At 46.2% G+C, this 21626-nt stretch overlaps 1 protein-coding gene across 1 annotated transcript in view; it reads left to right on the top strand.

The window, feature by feature from the left end:
• The window catches only part of Tbxas1 (thromboxane A synthase 1), a 141219-nt gene that overhangs the window by 44494 nt on the left and 75099 nt on the right, over positions 1 to 21626 (top strand). Inside the window, exon 5 of the mRNA XM_051152437.1 lies at positions 21165 to 21281. Within this exon, the coding sequence (XP_051008394.1) occupies positions 21165 to 21281 (117 nt within the window). The remainder of the gene's footprint in view (positions 1 to 21164; positions 21282 to 21626) is intronic.

Here is a 21626-nt window from a genome sequence, read left to right as displayed (position 1 = left end):
CAATCTAATGACATCTTCTGACCTTTGCCGGCACTGTACCCATGTGATACCAGACATATGTCACACAAACACTCATACACATAAAGTAAGAAAGAATATATGAGATCGATACAGTGAGCCTGTCCACTTCACAGACAGGGAAACTGAGGCCCAGAGAGGTTACACAGCCAGCCCAATCACAGACAACCTTGAGGACCGGCAGAGGTAGTGAAGGCCACCTCCCACTTCAAGTCCAGCCCTTTCTGTAGGTCACTATCACAACAGGTGACTTGGGTGACATTTCTAGATATCAGAGTTTAACAGCAATTGACAACTCACCCTAAATCACATTCAAATGTGCCCACCTTCTAGCCCGGAACACTGTGCCCAGTTCCACACCCCGCATGCCACCAGAAAAAGGTAGCCATTTGGCACCCTGCCTCGGTGTCCTTGGAGTGGCTACAGAAATTACAGTAGCTTAGCTGCTTCCTGCTGCCTTGAATAGCATTAGTCTCTCACCCAAAGCAGGGCTCTGCCCTACTGGGACCTGAGAGACTAGACCTGATACCAGCTGTTAGGATTCTGTTTCAGTCTGCCTACCTGTGATGTCACTGCTTACCTGCCACGGGGGTGTGGCCCTGCCCTGGGCCATATAAAAGACACCCTCCATGTGGCACGCGCGCGCTCTCTCTCTCTCTACTTCTACCTCTTTACCCACCCCCCCCCCTCTCCTCGCGTATCTCCAGAGACAGTTCCTGTATCTCCCTATTAAACCTCTTAAGGGGATCTGTTGTGTGGTGTGATTCCATCCCTCTGTACAGCTCTGCCGCTCACCTCTAACCTCTGCTGCCCACTTTTTTACACCAGCCTTGCTGGTGTTAAAGGGATACATGTCAAAGGGCACAGACCACCAAGTCACACCCAAGCAGGCAACGAGAGACCTCTGGGTTCCTGTCGTGCTTTCTGAGCCCCCTTGAGCCCCTCAAGGTAACGTGGGCATCAGAGTTGTGAGTCTGTGTTTGACTTCCCACCAAACCCGAGACATGCGTGGGGCAGGAGACCGGAGAGCCCACCCTGAGGAAGGCTGCACGCTGGTGGGTGGGTGTGACACAAACACGTCCAGTGCACTTGTTCTAGCAGAGGCCACTAAATAAAGTTGCGCTTAGCCTCTGTCAGCTCCTCCCACATAGTATTTTTTTTTTCCTCCCCTCTTTAGTTTTCTCCTCCCAAACTAGGTCCTGGGCCTCAAATTCCAGACTATGGCTTAGCATTTTCTTCCTCTTGGCTTCAATAAGAGAGGAAGCAGTCAGCTCTTGAGGTCTTCCAGCAAGACAGAAGAGCATCAATATCTCAGAGGCAAGTCACATGTTCCAACCTAGTCTCTCCTAGCTCTCCAAGGCGTCCCTCCGCATCCTGGCTTCTCTACTCTCTCCCTAGTCTCCCAGCCTGCTCCAGATCTTTGTTCATCCTGATAATTCCTAAAATAAGAGGTAATATATTTACAAGGCTATTGCTTCTTAGCAGTGCGAGCTTGAGTAGATCTCCTAACTTCCTAAAGCGTCTTGTTCCTCCTTGGGAAAGTGGGGATATATGCGCTACCTTACTAGGCTGTTGTTAAGTTCAACGGGCTTGCCCATACAAGTCTTAGCCCTGGATTTGCTCAGTACCCGTTGGCTGCATCCACCCTGTCTCCTCTTCTGCATCCATGCAAACCCTAGCTGTTCTTCAAGGCTCTCTTCAGATTCTGCCTCCTCCAGGAAGCTTTCCCTGCCTCCACCCGCGTTTCCCCTCCTCTGTACTATTCCGCTCTCACTCACCTGCATCATTTATCTTTGTAACTGAATCCCATTGGGACTTCCAGCTTTTGTCCTAAGTCAGTGACTTATTCTTTCAAGCCTGCGGACTGTGTTTTCTACACCCCCCTGTACACTTTATGGTGCAAACACATAGTGGCTGTTATGGTATGCCTCCCGGTGTGCTCATGTGTTTGAAGACTTGTTCCCCCAGCTGGTGGTACTGTTTTGGAAGGCTGTAGAATCTTTTCAGAAAAGTAGGGCCTAGATGAGGAAAGTAGGTCCCTGGAGAGTGGGTCTGAGCAATGATAAGGCTGTCTATCTCAGCTTCTGGTTTACGAAGATATGAACAAGTAGTTCATGCCCCTGCCCCAGCATCAGCTGCTATCACCGCCCCGATTTCACCACCATGGCACCCCTTACATCTATGCCATGAGGAAGAATAAATCCGTATGCAGAAGCTACCTCGTGTCGTATCAGGTATTTGGCCACGGCAATGAGAAAAGTAAGAGGACATCTCTTCTGAATTCAAATGGAAAATTCAGATGCCCACAGGCGTGGCCTTCTCTGTGGTATGAGGTGTGCCTGAATCTGGAGAGCCCACATCTACTTCCGAGCAAGGTCATTCGCAGAGACCCCCTCAGCGGTGAGATCACTAGGAAACCCTAGAGCCCATCTTCTATCTGGGATGACTCTGCTTGTCTTCGGCTTTGTTTGTGGTCTTTAAACCAATTCCATATTTATGATAAAGCAACCCTAGTGACTCACTTTAAAAACAAAAACAAAAAAAAAACCCCAAAAAAAACAGCCATTAGAATGGGATTTTCTCACAGGTTTTTGAAAGTCAAATTAAACCCGGTTCTGTGGTTCCCTCTTTTTTTTCCATATGCTTATTTATCTGCTCAAAGAACTGAAGGAGATTAGTGAGGCGTGACTCTCCCTCCCACACCCCCCCCCCCCGACCGACACCATGCCGCCTTGCCTTTAATAAGCCATGTTTACTTAAGTGTTCAGCTTTATTATACATTCACTCGGTAAACATTAAACGCTTACTCCGTGCAAGCGTCTACCAAGAGGTCCCTTGTGATACAGAAACACTTCGGCATATTAGTTTGATGCATTAAATGAAAAGGAACTTAAATAACACATAGCTTCATTTTCCACCGCTGAGAGCCCGTTGCTGCTCGTGCATCCCGTTTTGAGCCACGGAGATTCAAGGACAAGCTGGTAAGGAACGGCTGTGTGAAGCTCCAGCTCCGAGCATCTCTTGAGGGACCCATGTTGCTGAGGTGACGCTACAGGGGACTCTAACACATACCAATTCTGAGTAAATATTGAATAAAAAAAAAATCATTGAATAAAGTACTCCTTTTCAGCTGGGTATAAAGGTGCATGCTTATAATTCCTGTACTCAGGAGACTGAAGTGAGATTATCACAAGTTCAAGGCCAGCCTGAGCCACGTAAAGAGACTGTCACAAAAGAAGAGGCGGGGAAACATCTTTTTCACCCAAACTCCAAAATGCTGGGCTGAATAGACTGCGAATGTTCATACTCGCACTTTCCCTCAGATTTTGTGAGGCATGTCTTGGCTCCGTCTTGGCCATATCCGTCCTTCCATCTGTTGACACTCCTGATGCTTCCTGGGATGGCTCCACTAAACCTTGAACCCAGAGACGGCCAGTAAGCCCAAATCAATCTTCTTAATATTTGGAGGACCTCCGTCTTCCCAGCAGCTTGAGACTTAGGAATTTTTACTCACGTATTTTTAATTCCGTCTTCTTGCTTATCATGTACTCAATAAGCCTAAGGGTGGCTTGTTTTGCTTTTTAATATCTATGGAAATGGGAGCCGAGTCTACATGAGTTGGCAGAGATGTCCACAACTAGTGGATGGATTAATTCTTGGAAAGGGCGATAAGAAGCTGGCTGGTTTTAGCCTATGTTTGGTTGGTCCGGTTGGACAGGGATATGAAAGACACGTGTCTGACCATGTAACATGCTGCCATGGTGCTATGATCCTCTCCAAAAATGGCGGCATGGAGAGGTGAGGACTGTGGGCGTGCCTGTTCATGTCTTGGCAGATTGGATATGGAGTAGAGGCAGGAAGTAAAGCATTGCATGTATGTGTGGAGGGGTGAGTAGCAGCCCCCAGGCCCTTATGAATAGCTCAGAGACCACCTCTCCAGGGACAGCTTGAAGCATACTGGTCTCATGTAAAGCCATAAAATTGATTTGGTGAGCTGTTTTTATCTTGGACCATAAACTCTGAGGGCCCTGGCTGCCCTGGACTTAGCCTCTCAAAGGACCGCATCAGCCACTTGTCATGTGGCTGTTAGGATCCCGAGGATGAGTCACCATGAGACCACAACTCGGCCGCAGAGATGGCTAAAGTCAGGAGGCAAATTAGTCCCGTGGAAGTGTTGTACCCCACATCAAAGCGACACCCTGTTCAGCAAAGGTCAGAGGGCTGCGGTTCCCTAATGCGCTACAGTCCAGAAAAGCTCCATTCAGAGCTGCCATCAAGTGAGACCACCTTGGCTGGGGCTTTGGGGATCCCTTGCTAGTCTCCACTAATCATAAATTCGTCCCCTTTTAGCCTGTCCCCAAGCCCACAATTGGCACATTTCCACCCACAGCTTTTGGAAATCCATTCATCTGCTCCTGGTCCTGGCCTGTCCCGGAGAGGAAGCAGCTAGGAAACAGGCTCTTGGATTCCTGTCCTGAAAACAGCTGTCACATGTGCCCTAAGGAAGCTCTTGACACTTTGGCCAAGCCTGGAAACTTTCTCCCCCTTTCTGACTTTCCTTTCTCTTCCTCCACTCACCTCTCCTTGTATATTTCTTAAGAAAGGTCAACCCAGCCAGGCAGGGTGGTGTGCACCATTGATCCCAGCGCTCGGGAGGCAGAGGCAGGTGAATATCTGAGTTCGAGGCCAGCCTGGTCTACAGACTGAGTAAAAAGATCATCACCATCATCATGATAATAATAATAATAAATAGAAAAGTCATCACCCACACGATAGGCCCACAGCTTTGAGCACGGCAGCTGTTCTTCCTGAGAGCTCAAACCTCCAGTAAAACCAGTGAGCACCCCTGAAATGTGGAGGAGTACCCTCCCCTGTTTGGCTCCCTCTCTTTTTTGAGGCAGGACTTTGATGTGGACCATTTGGCAACGCACAGAGAAGTCTGCAGTCTGAGCTAGAAGTGTCCCATCCGGACTGGGCTACCCACTGGGCATTCTGGGTAAAATCATGCCAGGTGGCCCGCCTGCTGCCCATGGCTTCCCATCTCATTGCTTTACTCAGAACCACGGCTGGTCCTGGAGATAGCTGGTCCATGGGTTTGTATAACATGATGGGTTGTTTTGAACTTTGACATCATCTTTTTAGCACCTGAGTGCCTGCGAGGCCTTGGGATGCAGGAATGGCCAGAGCTAAGTCGTATTGATCAGGATGTTCAAGGTTTTCTTTGCCTCACAACATTTCTTTCTAAATTTCAAAATGTTGTTGAAATGATTTTGTATTTTTGGTCTTTAAAAGTTCTTTCTTTTAGCCGGGCGTGGTGGCGCACACCTTTAATCCCAGCACTCGGGAGGCAGAGGCAGGCAGATCTCTGTGAGTTTGAGGCCAGCCTGGTCTACAAAGTAAGTCCAGGACAGGCAAGGCTACACAGAGACAGAGAAACCCTGTCTCGAAAAATCAAAAAACAAAACAAAACAAAAAAACTTTCTTTTTACATGTATTTATTTGTATGTGGGGGGGGGGCGGGAGGGCTCCCATAGTGCACATGTGGAGGTCAGAGGACAATTTGCAGGGGCTAGTTATTTCCTTCTAACATGTGAGCCTCAGGGATGGACTCAGGACATCAGGCTTGGCAATGGATGCCTTTACCTGCTGAGCCGTCTTGCCAGTCTTATATTTTTGGTGCTACTGGACTCTTGGTTCAATGAGGGAATCATCTTTATTTAAGAAAATAATAAATGAGTAAAACCTGATTTGTATAATTGCTCTTTCTTTCCCTGACCTTTACGGAGGTGGAAGTAGGAAGCAGTGCATCCACAGCGAGGTGAGGGCAAAGGTCTAGAACTTGGGGGATGAATTGTAAATGAGCTCCAGGGCAGCCAGAGCTGAGACTGGCTATCTTCGTCATTGTGACAAAACACCCGATGGGAGCAACTTTAAGACGCAGAGGTGTCTTGCTTGCTCACGTTCTAGACTGCAGCAGCCTATCCTAGCAGGGGAGTCATGGTAGCGGGAGCCCCAGGCAGCCGCTCACATCGGATTTGATGGCGCTCAGCTCTCGCTTTCTTCTTTTTATGCAGTTTGAGACCTCACCCCATAGAATGGTGCCTCTTCTATTTAGGATCTTCCTATTTCTATTAACTCGGTCCAGAAACTCCCTCACAGCTGTGCTCAGAGGGTTTCCTCCGAGATGACGCTGGGTCCTGTTACCACCTGTGAGGTGACAAGGTCTAATTCTATCACACATCACAGTGGACGCTTTCCATCAGGAAAGCAGGCCAGGCTTCCTGTCTCCTGCCAGTGACAGCCCAGCACAGCCCAACAAGCTTTTTGTTGATTAAGGCCTTTTCAGTGAGATGTGCTGTAGGTATGAAAGCTCCTAATAATAGCTACATTTTAATCCCAATTTTTATACGTTGATTCTCATTTGGTGTTTACCGATCACGTAAGTCTACACAAATTAAAGATATGTGGCACAGTGTTTTGTTTTGTTTAGTTAACATAACTTGTATACTCAGATCTTGGTAATAAAACTCAATGTTTGCACTCACATGACTGTCAGCCAGCTCAGGGTGCAGAGCAGATCCTCGGCTTGGCAGGGGGCTCCCCCTTTCTGCTTCTTTCCCCTGCTCTCAGCCTCACCACTGACATCTCCTGACATCTGTTACCACAGACTTGTACTTCCCACTCTTGAAACTTACGTAAATGAAAACTAATAGAATATGCTATTTTGTCCTGGCTATTTATTTTTCTCAATGCGCCTGTAAGATTTATCTATAATTGGGTACTAAAACAAATGCAGTTCATCTTTTTTATTGCTGATATATATGCAAGGTCATTTGTTCCTCCATTGATAGACATGTAGGTAGCTGCTAGATTTTTCACTTTTCTAAGTGAAATTGTTAAGAGTGTGTCAAGGAAATGCATTTAGGGATTTATTCCTGGGATCTGAATTGCTGAGTCACAAGAGTAGCTGTGTGCTTGGCTTTGTTATTTACCATGGATCGTTTTTCAACTTGGTTGAGCCTGCTTGTACCTCTGGAGTCTGAGGCAGAGCTCTCCACCTTTCTTTCTTTCTTTTTTTTTTTTTTTAAAGATTTTATTTAACTTTAATTTATGTGCGTTGGTGTGAGAGTGTCAGATCTTGGAGTTATAGGCAGTTGTGAGCTGCTATGTCGGTGCTGGGAATTGAACCCAGGTCCTTTGGAAGAGCAGGCAGTGCTCTTAACCACTGAGCCATCTCTCCAGCCCCAGCTCTCCATCTTTCTTGCCTGTCCTTCGTCCCCTAATGCTGCCATTGTCTTCTGGCTGGACAGTGACATTATCATTGCTACTTTAATTTGCACTTACCTAATGGATAATGACATCAAGCACTGTTTCATATACTCACATGCCATTTCAATGTCCTCTTTTGACTTTGCAAGGTCTTTGCCCATTTTTTTAAGAAGTGTTTGACTCTTTTCATTTTTTTTTTTTTTTCCAATTGCCATCCTTATATGATCTGAATCTCTTTGTCTGCAGTTTGTTCGTTTGTTTAATTAGTTCATGTGTGTGTGTGTGTGTGTGTGTGTGTGTGTGTGCGTGCGTGTGTGTGTGTGTGTCTACTCTCTCTAGCTGCTAGTGTAGGCTGCCTAGCTACCGAGCTCCAGGGATCCTCCTGTCTCCCCTCTCCACTGCTGAGATTACAAGTGCACAGTACTATGCTCAGCATTTTCATACAAGTCCTGGGGATTGAACCCAGGTCCTCACACTTTGCCAACTAAGGTACTTTTTTTTTTTTTTCTTTTTCCTGAGACAGGGTTTCTCTGTGTAGTCTTGGCTGTCCTGGACTCACTTTGTAGACCAGGCTAGCCTCAAACTCATAGCAATCCACCTGCCTTTGCTTCCTGAGTGCTGGGATTAAAGGCGTACGCCACCACCACCACCTCCCCCCCCCCCCGCCCCCGGCTTGTAATGCTACTATTTGATAGTAAAGTCCAGATTATCAACGTCTCTGGTGGTGTTACTTTTGCTATTTTGTTTAAGAAATCTTGCCAGCCTCCAAGCTTGTGAAACGACTCTATAAGTTTCACTTGCTTTCCCCTTCACTCATAGGGCTATGGCCATCTCCAGATGACTCTCAGGTCTGAGGTAAAGTGTGGGTCAATTTGATACCCAAATGCCTCAGAATCATTTGTGCGGAAGTCCATCCAAACCCCACTTTACTAATCAAGACATCGTGTGTGTGTGTATGTGTGTGTGTGTATGTATGTGTGTGTGTATGTGTGTATGTGTGCGTGTGTGTGTATGTGTGTGTGTATGTGCGTGTATGTGTGTATATGCGTGTATGTGTGTATGTGTGTATGTGTGCATGTGTGCGTGTGCGTGTGTGTGTGCGTGTGTGTGTATGTGTGTGTATGTGTGTGCATGTGTGTGTGTATGTGCGTGTATGTGGGTATGTGCGTGTATGTGGGTATGTGTGCGTGTGTGTGTGCGCGTGCGTGTGTGTGTGTCTGTATGTGTGTGCATGTGTGTGTATGTGTGTGTGTGCGTGTGTGCGTATGTGTGTGCATGTGTGTATGTGTGTATGTGTGTGTGTATGTGTGTGTGTATGTGTGTGCGTGTGTGTATGTGTGTGTGTATGTGCGTGTGTGTGTATGTGTGTGCATGTGTGTATGTGTGTATGTGTGTATGTGTGTGTTTATGTGTGTGTTTATGTGTGCGTGTATGTGTGCGTGTATGTGTGCGTGTGTGTGTGCGTGTGTGTGTGTGTTTATTTCTGGATCCTGTTTTGTACCACCAATTGATCTGTTTATCTACAGTCTCTTAAATATTCTATCATTACAATAAATTTGAAAGATGGAAGTATATTTTTTCCTGACTTTCAGGTCCTTTGGTTTTATTTCCCATATTTTTTGACTCAGCTTGTCAATTTCTGAAGAATTGATATATCAACACTATTGTTTCCAAGGCCACGAACGTGGCCTCTTTCTATCACTTTGGTCCTCTCTGTCTTAGCCGTGCTTTGTATCTTTAGTTTAGAAATTTTGGGTGCCATTTGTTAAATTCGTTCCTTAACAATTCAACCATTTAAAGCTGGGCTTGGCGGCACATGTCTCTCCTCAGCACTGGGAGGAGAGGCAGACGGACTGCTAATACTTTGAGGCCAGTCTGATGCATTAAAAAAAAAACATTGACAGTCAATAGTCTTCTACTCAGTATTAATTCAAATACTATGTTGGCAGACACTCCATGAACTTTCTATGATATTCCTCCACTCATCTATAATAAGTACAGGGTTTTTTTCTCTATTCAAAGCTTTATACATTTTATTCATAGTCCACTAAGATTTGGTCTCATAAATGGCTATTGAAATTTATTAAATATTTCTTGTTATCTGTTGAGATTGTATATATTCTTCTCCCTTGCTTTTTATAATGTAACAAGACATATCTGATTGCTTTTCAAGGTATACACTTCCTGCATAAACCCTCTTTGGTCTTGATAAATTATTCTTTAACATGTCACTGGCTTATACTAGATAGGATTTTGTTTAAATACCTTTTGCATCTGCGCTCATGAGAAAGCTTTTCTTTCTTACAAGTTTCTGGCAGATTTTGGATCCCGCTTTTGTTGGCTCGGGCAATGGTCGGCTGAATGTTTAATTGTGCTCCTTGGAGCATTAATCTCAGCTTTGATTGCTGCAAATCAGTAGTTTATTATGGCAATAACAAATAGCATATGCGATTGGATTAGGCTCAGTGTAGAAACCGATAGTTTTCCATTTGACTCCAGATTGGTAGAGTTTATCTATCTTTGTTCTCTCAGCCATGAAAACACCCAAAAGAATTATTTGCCTACCCGTTATTTCTCCTCCTTCCCCGTAAGAATGTCTCAGAAGGAAGTCGTCAATGCTCTCTTTCCCACGTCCACAGATCTGTCTCTCTAGGAAAGAAGAAAGAATGAAATACCTTAGTACCACTTGCTGTTCATGAACTTGTGCTGAATCCTAACATTCCTTCTTTAAAATTTCCTTAAAAAAAAAAAAATTCTGGCTTCTACATAGCCTTTCAAAAATGGGAGCGAAATGCTTTGGGTAAGGTCCAAGCAATGGGGCTTCTTTTGGGAGGCGTTTCTCAGCTACGTTCTAGATGGCAAACAGGGGCTCGCAGACCAACAGGAAACGGGCTGGAGTGGGACCAGGAGTTCCAGAGAAAGAGGGTGAGAAGACTCACAGCCTTAAGAGAAGATGACCTGGTATTGGCTGAAGGACATGAAGTCTCAAATACCGCGTGCCAAGGATGTTCTAAGTGTCTTAAATGTATTAACACGATCCTCCCGGTTGCTCGGCTCAAAGCTCTTGGTGCCGTCACTGACTCTGGTCTCTGTATTAGTCCCTGTCTTGTAGACCAAAGACATGGCAGGAAGAAACTTAGGGAGAAAGAGCTTATTCGGCCTCAAAGGTTGAAGAAAGGCATGTGTTGGAAGCACAGGGCGGCTGGTAATCGGAGTACTGGTGTTCACCTCTGCGTCTCATTAAACACACACACACACATATGCACAATCACAAACACAAAGACACGGGGTGGCGGTGGGGGTGGAGAATGTGTCTGGGATCCCAGTCCGTGGGACAGCACTGCCTTCATTAAGGTGGGTCTTCTCTCCTTGGTTAAACGTCTCTGGAGACTCCCTTAGAGACACATCTAAGTGTATCTCCTAGGTGATTCCAAGTCTAGTCACGTAGACAACGGAGACCAGTGATCACACTCTCCCACCCGCAACCAGGCCACCAGGGAATCCTGTTGCCTCTCCCTCCCAAAACACACCCAATCGGTTTCCCTTCTTGTCTGCCCACTGACACAGACCACCCCTCTCCTCATCATCGTGTCTCTCCAAACTTGTCTTCCCGTCTCTGTCCTGGCTCCCCACAATCTGCTCTAAGCACTGATGGTAGAGTGACCCTAAAAAAAACCACATAGGCTCAGGGTGCACCACTGTGAATAGCCATGGGGACACATACTGATAGTCCCGGTACAGAGGAAGCTGCTTAGGCAGGAACATGGCAAATTCTAGGCCAATGTGGGCTTTTAAAAGAGATCCTATTTCAAAGACGAAATCTACTATTCTCATGTCCTTCAGAGTAGAAGACCTGGGAGGCTCCAAGGTCCTTCACACTCAGGCCCCACGACCTCTCGGCCATCCACCCATCACCCATCATTCAGCCTTACTTGTTCCTTGGGGTTCACAGGACACACCTTAGTGTCTTTCTTGAAATGATTTCCGTGCCTGGAAGTTGACTTTCTCCACCCCCTGTTCCCCAAAGGGTTTGCCGTAATCTCACATACCCTAAGAGCCGACACTGACTGGTACATTGAACACTGTGCTAAGCAAGCCACTCCTGATGCTTCTGTTTACCTTTCTCCTCTACAATCAGGGTAGACAGAGAGCTTTGTTTTGTTCATAAATGTATTTCAAGCACCCAAATTAGGGTCTTGCTCATACAGGTACCCAGGAAACTCTTGTTAAGTGAGAAACCTCACAACTTTGCTGGAGTATAGGAAACACTATCACCAACAGTTTATAGATCAGGAAACTGAGGTCTAGATAGACCACTCAGAAAGCTGACTCGGATACAGACTATGACTGCTGCGTAATCCTGCCCAAGTGCAGCCTGGACCTCCAGAAGTCCCCACACGGTTTCAATAGAGGAGTGAGAAGAGTCATTGGTTGGACCAGGAAAGGGCTTGACAAGCATGAGATGGCAGCTTGTTGCTCAGAGCCCATGTGAAAAGGCTGCATGCAGAGATGCGGGTTTGTAATCCCAGTGCTGTGGAGGCAGAGCCAGACTGTCCCAAGGCTCATTGGCCAGGCAGTCTGTTTTGCTTGCTAAGTTCCAGGCCAATGAGAGACCCTATCTCAAGAAAATAGGCGTGGACCAGGCATGGTGGCTCACGCCTCTAATCCCAGTACTCGGGAGACAGAGGCAGGTGGATCTCTGTGAGTTCAAGGCCAGCCTGGAGTCCATTACAGCCAGGGATATACACAGAGAAACCCTATCTCAAAAACAAAACACAAAAAACCAAAGAAAACAAAAAAGAACCCCCCCCCCAAAAAAAAAAAAACAAAAACAAAAGGAAAAAGGTAGATGGCCCCCAAGGTGACCCCTAGCTTCCACATGTACGTATGCGCTTGCATACAAATGACCACACACATACTGATAAAAAGGTGGGGGAGGGGGGACCAAAGAAAAGCAAAACAAAAGACGTCAAAGATGCTTTCCTATGCCTGTGCTATGTCTGGAAAGAGTAGGATGCTAGTGAGAGCACTGCTGGGCTTACCAACAAGCGAGAAGCTGCCGGATGGAGCTAAGCTAGATTTCTGCTTCTGTTGTTCTTGTTCTTTTAACTAATGTTAAAAAGCCTAGGGGCTCATAAGACAGTTTGTTGAATAGAAGTGCTCCCTGTGCAAGCCTGGCAGCCTGAGTTCAATCCCTGGATCCCACATAAATGTGGAAGGAGAGAACAGACCCTAAAATTGTCATGCTCGCATAATAATAATATAGTTTAAAACATAATGACTTTTCATAATAATGAGGCATCCTTATACTGTGTGGTGTTCAAGACAGGATAATCAGTTCCGTCTTCTATACCGTCCATCATTGTCATGGCCGAATAACCCGATATTCTTTCTTTTAGTTTTCTGCTACACACACACACACACGCTTTGCTGTTGTCATCTAAGGTTAGCACACAGCAACACACCAGAGCCTCTTGCGCGCCCCCCCCCCCCCCGGAACCATAGCTCAGAACCCCTTGGTCAGCCCTCCCCCATCCCTCTTCCCTCCTGTCGTAGCCATCAGTGCACTCTCCATTGATGGGAGATCAACTTTCGCGCTTTGGGAAGACCCTGCAACGTGGAGAATGGATGGCTGTGATAAGGCTGGAGGCAGCGCAATCAGTTAGGGCAGAGATAATGGTGACCTCAGCCAGGGTGGTGGCCATGGGGATGGAGTGAGCTGGCCTTGACCGATCAAAGAGATGTCAGGCTTGTGATTGGCAAGCTTTCAGTTGAAAGAGGCGGCCCAAAGGTTTGGGGTTTGCATTGGAACAGGCTTTTCAAACTTTTTATTTATTTATTATTATTATTATTTTTTTTTTTTTACCAATAGTAAGACACTAGTCTTGTACAACAGTAAGAAATATATTTTCGATGTTGACACATACAGAGACACAAAGACACACACACACCTATGGCAAATGAGTCCGACAACAAAATCCTAACTATGTAGGAAATATTAAGACTTTCTATTTCTTATTTCTCTTTATCTCTTTTTCTTTAGTTCACTCTGCTTTTGTTAGTTTGTTTTTTTTTTTTTTCTTTGTTTTTGTGTTTGTTCTGATTGCTGTTCCAGTTCTGACAGGGCCTCCGTGTAGGCCAGCTTGGCCTCTTGCCCACACTCCTCCTGCTTCAGACTCCCAGGTTCTAGGATAATAGGTGTGAGACATCACTCCTGGCTCCTTTTCCTATGTGTTGGCTGCCATTCACTGCACCAATATTCTCTACATTCTGGCCCCTGTGCTACACACACCTGGCCTGAGGGGGCATGGAAGCACCTCAGCCAACACTCAGCATACACGGCCAGACTGACAGGCCAGACTCTAGAAAGCTCTGTGTGTCTCTGGTGTTGCTTTCTGAAGAGCTAGAGGCCCCTTCCTGGCCAGCCAGTTACCCTTCACTCTTTCAAGGGCCCTCAAGACCTTTCAGGGACGTCCTTAGCAAAGCAAATGGGGAAATGTGCAGGTAGAGCTGGGGAGCAAGGTCTGTGGCCCAGCAGGTAGAGTTTGAGGTCGATGCAAAGTCTTCTGTGTTCCAAGTCAGCACATCACGGAGGCTGCACATGGGTCATCACTACTGATTCATAGTGGCTACATGACAGAACCGACTGGCACATCCAACAGCAGAAGGAGGAATAAAGAAAAGGTGATGTTTATCCACAACAGAATTGTTTTCAGCCATTAAAAAAAAAAAAAAAAAAAAAGAACAAAGTTATATCACTTGCAGGATGCAATCAGAGATCAGCACATTAAGCAAATTAAGCTTGTCTCAAAAGACAGATATTGTTGTTTTCTCTCTTTTGTGGTTCCTGGATTTTAAACAGATACATAAAGCGATGCAGACGCGCATGCAATAGGTCACGAGAACAGATGTAAAACTGCCCTGGGGACAAAGGGAATCAGGCAGGATGGGGTTGGTAGGAGGGTGTCGAGGTAAACATGCTCTATATGCAATACATGCTTATATGAAAATGCTCTGTGTAACACAGTACCATGTACCATGAATAGAGATACACATGAAAAAATTTAAATATAAACAGAACTGTGTGGATGATGGTGGGGATAGCTACCTAACACTGTAAAAGTGCTTACCACTGCACTAAACATTTTTAATGGGTTAATTTAGTATATTTTTGTATACTAATTTTTCAAAAATTACTTTAAAAAAAAAAAAGAAAAAGAAAAAGAAAAACCACCCTGGCCCCATATGCCTGCAATCCCAGAAGCACTCAGCAATCCAAGGCAAGAAGATGAGTTTGGGGCCAGCCTAGACTACATGGTGAGACTCTGCCTCCAAACAAAATAAAACAGAATATCAACTGTCTGGCATGACACCCCGGAAATGAAGTCTCAATTGAGAGAGTTCTAGAAGGTCAGCTAGGTCCTGGCCCAGGCCCTAAGGTCAAGCTCCTGGATTCGCTGTGCCCTGTCCATCCTTCGTGGTGGGAAGGCAGGCTGGCTTGACTTTTAATTATTCAAAATTCTGATTAGAGAGTTGGTTTGCCTGGAGATAAGTGCAATTTTCCTACTAGTTCTTTCCAATTCCACACCTTAGGGTCACAAAAGCAACTTAAATCCCCTCTCTTGTGTAACATGAATCCAATAAATATTCACTGGCACCTGCCAAGTCCTGCAGCCTGCTTTTGCATTCTAGAATAGGACAACTGGTTCACCCTTGTGTTTTTTGTTTGTTTGTTGTTGTTGGTTTTATGTGAAACGCCCCCACCACGCACGGCCACAGGCTCATATACTTGGATATTTGGTCTTCCAATGGTAGTGTTCTTTTGAGAAATCCTAGAACCTTTAGGAGGGGTGGTCCAGCTGGAGGAAGTAGTTCACTGAAGTATAGGCCTTGAGGTTTATGTCCCAGGTCTATTTCCTGTTCTCTGCTTCCTGGATCACTAAAACGTGGGCAAGGAGTGCCACACTCCCACTGCCACAGAGCTGCCTAGTGCTCTGCGATGCCCCTCATTCTGTCGATCTCAGTAAACTCTTCCTTCTGTGAGTAGCTTCTTGTTGGGGATATGGTCACAGCAATGGGAGTGGGGGGGGGGAGAAGGAAGGAAGGAAGAAGAAAGAAAGAAAGAAAGAAAGAAAGAAAGAAAGAAAGAAAGAAAGCTAACACAGAAAACTGGTGCTGAGAAGTGAGGTTGGTGCGATGACTGTGTTGGTTCACAGGCCTTTAGAGCAGGCTTGTGGGAAGAGCGTGGAAGGGTTTGAAGCTGTGGACTAAGGAAACCCTAGAACGTTCCAAGTGGGCTAGGCTACACCTCCATCTGGTAGAAGAACTGGATTCCTTGTCAACATTGTATTGGCTTTGCAGGCACGTAGAAACCAAGAATCACAGGGTCATAGAAGGTTCCAGAAAGGAGCAGAGGCCAGAGACTATGTAGCAGAGTTAGATTCCCCACATGAAGCTCTTGGGAAGGCTGTGCACGGAGCTATGCGGGTACAGCCTGAGTTGCAGTGTTTGTTGGAGATGACAGAAATGTCAGGAAAGCGTCAAGCCTTGGGCAGAACTGGCCCCAAGGAGAGACCATGTGTATTATAGACAACAGAGCCAAGAGGCAGGACTACCCAAGCCCTTTGGGGCACTGGTGATGCCAACAGGGGTCCCTGATACTAGACATACAGTGACTTGCCCAGTTTCGGTTTTGCTTGGACCCAGTTTTTCTTTGCTATGCTTCCATTCCCTCATTTGGGGCATGGGAATGCTTACTTTGTGTGTTTGAAAGTGGGAAGCTTGTTTTTTGGTGGTGTCTCGGTTTGCTTGTCTTATTTTATTTTGTTTTGCAAGGGTCACAGCCTCGAGTCTCCAAAGCAACTCTGGACTTTTGTACAGTTAGAACTATGAGTCTGGGGGAACTTCTGAAGCTCCACTGAGTACATAACCCCACAGGGGCCAGAGGCTGAAGGCTTGGATGTGCAACCGGTCCCACGGTTCCTCTATCTGAATACTCAGTCACCAGCCAGTGGTCTGGGGGGGGGGCAGTCTGGGGGAGGGAGCCTTTAGGCCTCAGTGGCTGAACTGGGTCTCTGGGTGACATGGCCTAGTTTCTGGTCGTCCCCTTCCTGCTTCCCGATCTACTGAGATGCGGACAAGTGGCTGCCACAAACTCTTCCCACTCCACAGAGCCTGCTGCAGGCCTCCCACACCATGAAGAACTTTATCCCCTCAAACTACAAACCCCACTAAACCTCTCTTCTTTGTTTCCTGTTGGGTAGTTTGTCACAGCCGCAACAAAGGTAACTAGTACACTTGACATTAACACCGTCTCACCGTCCTTCGAAAAGGCCAATTAATGTTCCTTTTTGTTCTAATACATGTTTAGACGTGAAATACTAAAAATCTTATCCCTGGCTTTGACTAACAAAAAAACGAACAAACAGACACACAAACAACACACACACACAAGCAAAAACAAAACCAAACAATAACAAAACCGAACCATGGAGGACCGTAATAGACTATCTAGGCTGAGGACCCAGCAGGCTAAGGGGCTAGGTTGAGGGTCTAATAACACATTGTATGAAGAGGGAGAGATTTTTCCTTCTAATACAAGATTAAAGATAACAGGGACCAGATCCTTAGGTCTGTTTTGTGACTGCATACAGATGCACAAGTGTGTGTGTGTGTGTGTGTGTGTGTGTGTGTGTGTGTGTGTGTGTGTGATGCGCCAGAGGTCAATGTCAGGTGTCATTTCTCAGGTGGCATCAACCTTGTTTTTCATTTTGACACAGGGAGTCTTATTGTCCTAGAGCTTGCTTGCTAAGTGGGTTAGGCTGGAGGGCCAGCAAGCCCCAGAGGTCTGCCTGTCTCCACGTCCTCAGTGCTAAATTTACAAATGGACAGTCCGCATCCAACATTTTCCACATGGGCTCTGGGTGCTGACCTCAGGGCCTCAGTGCACAGGGAGCATTCGGCCAACTGAGCTAGCTCTCTAGCCCTCCCCCCCCCCCCCGCCCACTTCTTAGGTCTTAAGGATGGATCAAACATAGCCAGTCTTGACCCTGATTCAACAACTGAGTCTGTCTTAGCAGAACTGTATAAACCTGTGTCTCACTTTTTTCTGAGTGAAAAGTCCTAGCAGCGTGGCACAGGCTGGGGCTTTGCCACTCTATAAATATCCATAATGTATGATTCCCTCCTTTGACTCTGGAACCTAAATAAACAGATTATGTTCCAAAAATTCCATAAAACCATAATTTAGTGGCCACGGCGCTCCTAAAGAATCTCATTCTAAATATAGAGAGGTATTCCTCTGCAGAAAAAATACCCCAGCAACTTGGTTCTAATATATAATTAAATCCTCTGGATACTTTGCAGTTATGTTTTATGGCTTATTTTGAGTGTTCATATTTTATCAGAAAATTATAATTTTCCTCTAAATAGGAGTTTTTACAAGGCGTTTGAATTATGTTGGCTGGCTTCATGCTTCAGCTATAATTAAAACAGTGCAAGGAAATAGTGGAGGCCCGTTGCACACACAGTTCTGCAGAGTGCCTGGCCCTGTAATCCGCCTGCATCCTCAGGGCTGGGGCCACACGAACCAACAGTGAGGGTACCATTTGTAACCACTGCTGGGATGGCTGCTTTTAGGGTAGAAAGGAATGCACTGGGGGGGGGGGGGTAGAGGGGAAGGGGGAGTTGAGGGGAAGGGGGGAGCGGAGGGGAACGTGACGGTGGCTAGGGGCTCCTTGAAGTGTTTCTTGGCTCAGATTCTAAATGGCTTATCCTCAGAGACTTCCTGACCATGTCACCCCATAAGATGCCCCCATCCAACCTTCCCCTTGAGAAGACTCACTTTCTCATAAACTGCAATGATATTCATTACTCTATATTTCTCTGTTTAACTGTCAGCCTCATGAACATTGTGCCTGTGAGTTTTTTGTCAATTTGACACAAGCTAAAATCATCTGCCCCATCAGATTTGTCTGTAAGCAAGTCTGTGGGGCATTTAAAAAAATTTATTATTAGTGATTGATGCCAGAGGGCCCAGTCCACTGTGGGCAGTGGTGCTTTTAGGCAGGTCACCCTGGGTTGTTTAAGAAAGCAAATGGAGCCCGGTAATGGTGGCGCATGCCTTTAATCCCAGTACTTTGGGAGGCAGAGGCAAGTAGATCTCTGTGAGTTCAAGGCCACCCTGGTCTACAAAGCGAGTCCAGGACAGTCAAGGCTACACAGAGAAACCCTGTCTCGAAAAACCAAAGAGAGAGATGGGGGAGGGGGGCTGAGAGAGAAAGCAAGTTGGGCTTGGCAGTGGTGGCGCATGCCTTTAATCCCAGCACTCAGGAGGCAGAGGCAGGCAGATCTCTGTGAATTCAAGGCCAGCCTGGTCTACAAAGTTGAGTCCTGGACAGCCAAAGCTACACAGAGAACCCCTGTCTCAAAAAGCCAAAAAGAAAGAAAGAAAGCAGAGTAAACTATTAGGAATAAGTCAGTAAGCAATGATCCACCATGGTCTCTGTCTCAGTTCCTGCCTCTACGTTCCTGCCCTGATTTCCTTCCACAATGGACTCTGGCCTGTGAGACTAAGGCAAAGTAAACCCTTTCCTCTCTGAGTTGCTTTTGGTCGTGGTCTTGGTCATATCAATAGAAAGCACACCAATACAAGGGCCAAAGCAAAGTCTGTCCTAGTTAATACTCTGCATAACCAGCTCTTGAACATGAGCTTTCTGGGAAGACCACAGCAGAGCATCTTACACTAAGGGACTCACACACAGAAATGCATTTTGTCACAGTTCTGGAAAGGCCAAAAGTATGAGGTCATAGTTGATATCATCTAGGACCTATCTCTTTGGTTTAAATGGCTGTCCTCTACATCCTCCATGACCCTCTGTCTGTGTCCTGATCTTACAAGAATATACAGATACCAAACACACTGTAGGCACCATAAAGCCTTACTTATCTTAATTGCCTTTTAAAATCTCTGTGGTCAAATATGGGTTCTAGGGATTAGGATTTCAATATATCACATTTCCGGAGATACAATTCAAGCCACGATGCCTATGTTGGACATTCAACAAATCTATGTTAAGAAAAAAAACAATGACCCTCACAGGCCTGACTCCAGACACAAGGCTATGTACCCCCTATGCCTGCTGAATCCTTCCAACTCTCATTTGTCCTGTGTCATATGCACACTCACAGGCCTACCTCGGGACCCATGACTTGCCAATATGTAAATGTAGATCTTACTGAGGCATCTTCATCACCGAGGCATCTTTTTGCAGCCAACAGAGGCCACTACAGAAGCTGCACTGGTCAAAATGCAAAAAACAGCTGACCGTGGGGTACCCAGCCCCAGTTGACACATCTACAACACAAAGTCCTACACCTAAGGCTCAGAGAACATCTAATCAGAGGGGACAAAGACTAAGGGCCAAAGGACCAGAACACCTACTTCAAGATAGTGTCATCTACATGACAGGGACACTGCACCTAGGAACTCTCAACAGTGTTGCGGCTGAGACAAGCCTTGAAAAAAAGCCAAGACCTTGAGAGGAATAGGGAGGGAGGGGAGGCTGGAATCAGAATATATTGTATTAAAAATATTGTTTTCAATAAAAGAAAAATGATAAAGCCTAATAAATGATAACACCAGTTGACACGCCAACACATATGGGGGAACTCTCACAAGATTTCATTCCTAGATGAAGAGCTACAGGCTATTAATGGGTGCTGAGAGAGGGGGAATTGGTCTTCTCTAAGGATGAGCCTGCAATAGGTTATCCAATCCCAAAGGTCAATTTTAAACAGGTATGAGCAATCCAAAATTAACTCAGCAGATTGTACTTATAAATTTACATGTGTTTGTATCTATAAGTAAAGGGTAAGAAATCATGAGTTGTGAGAAGGAGTCGGCAGGGCTGGGTGTGGGAGAAGGAAGGGAGGACGATGCAAATCAAGTACTCACATATGAAATGTTCAAAGTAAAGTTCAAAGAAAACCCAAATGGACACTAGAACATAGAACCACGAAACAGCCGTCCTGGTATCCTCCTGAAGGACACTTGTTCATCAGTCCCTTCTTTCACCTCCAACATACCAAGAACATGGATACATGAATCTGAGCCAAATCCACTCAACCAAGACACCCAAAATCTCTTGCCACAAAATTCAGATGTGACCTTCAACCCTAGGAAACCCACTTTGGTCCTCCCCAGAGGGCTTCACGGGGACCTCGGGGCACACAGAGGCTATTCAGTTTTGTTTTCATGGTGTCCACGCTGTGACAAGGCTAGCAGATCTGTCCATCTGTCCCCTTTTGGACTCAGCTGTGCATCTTAGATCCTTGGCTGTGAACATTATAATCCTTCCTGTGTCCTTGTAAGAGAAATCTAGGTTTGGGTCAGTGGTGGACTTCAGCAGGGGTGTCTATTATGTCCTCCAACTGCCCCCATCCTGGTTTCATTCTGTTGTTGTGAAAAGACACTCTGACCGAAAACAACTTTGGGAGGAGAGGGTTTATTTGGCTTGTCCCTCCAGAGAGATCACAGTCCATCACTGAAGGAAGCGAGGGCCAGAACTCAAGCAAGATCTTGAAGGAGAAGCCATGCAAGAATGCTGACTGCTGGCTCACTCATAGATTCACGCTTCTAGCTTGTTATACAGCCCAGGACCACTGGCCCAGGGAAAAGCGCTGCCCACAGTGGGCTGGGCCCTCCTCCATCAACCAACAAACAAGATAACTGCCCATAGGCCAGTCTGATCTTTTCAATCCCTCAGTTGGCACTCCCTTTTCAAATTACTTGATTGACAGTTAAAGCTGACTAGGACAGCCACTAAGGTGGCTTCAGTTCCCGGGGTGCTAACCGTCTGCTTGTTCCTTTCCATCAGTCTTCAGGTCTGGAACCCAAGCCAGTTTCAGACAGCATCCTCTTGTTGCGTGACAGAAGGTGGGAAGAGGTCAGAGGTGCCCTGATGTCTGCATTTAGTCCCGAAAAGTTGAATGAGGTAAGAGACAGGAAACACAGACTCTGTTCCGTAAGAAAACAGGCTTCTCGCCAAAGTGAGGCAAAGAGCCAGCCCAAGTGCAAGGCTTGCCCAGGTGGCACATCAAAGTGTCCCACCTGACGGGGCCCTCAGCCTGTGCACTATACAGAATGCAAAGTGTCTTCCATTTCTCTGGTGTCCCACCCACCCAGGTAACATAAATCAGTGGTTCATACTGCATGCCTGGCTCTGTCCCCAGACATCGCTTGAGGCACTTTGAGGTACTCAGGAGAAAAGCAGAGCAGTGTTTCTCATACTTTCATGTATAGTGGATTGATTGGGGAGCCTGTTCAAATGCAGATTCCC

The sequence above is a fragment of the Acomys russatus genome, chromosome 10 (genome assembly GCF_903995435.1).
Source record: "Acomys russatus chromosome 10, mAcoRus1.1, whole genome shotgun sequence".
Classification (NCBI taxonomy): domain Eukaryota; kingdom Metazoa; phylum Chordata; class Mammalia; order Rodentia; family Muridae; genus Acomys; species Acomys russatus.
The sequence above is the reverse complement of the archived record's forward strand: the minus strand, read 5'-3'. Positions and strand labels throughout refer to the sequence as shown.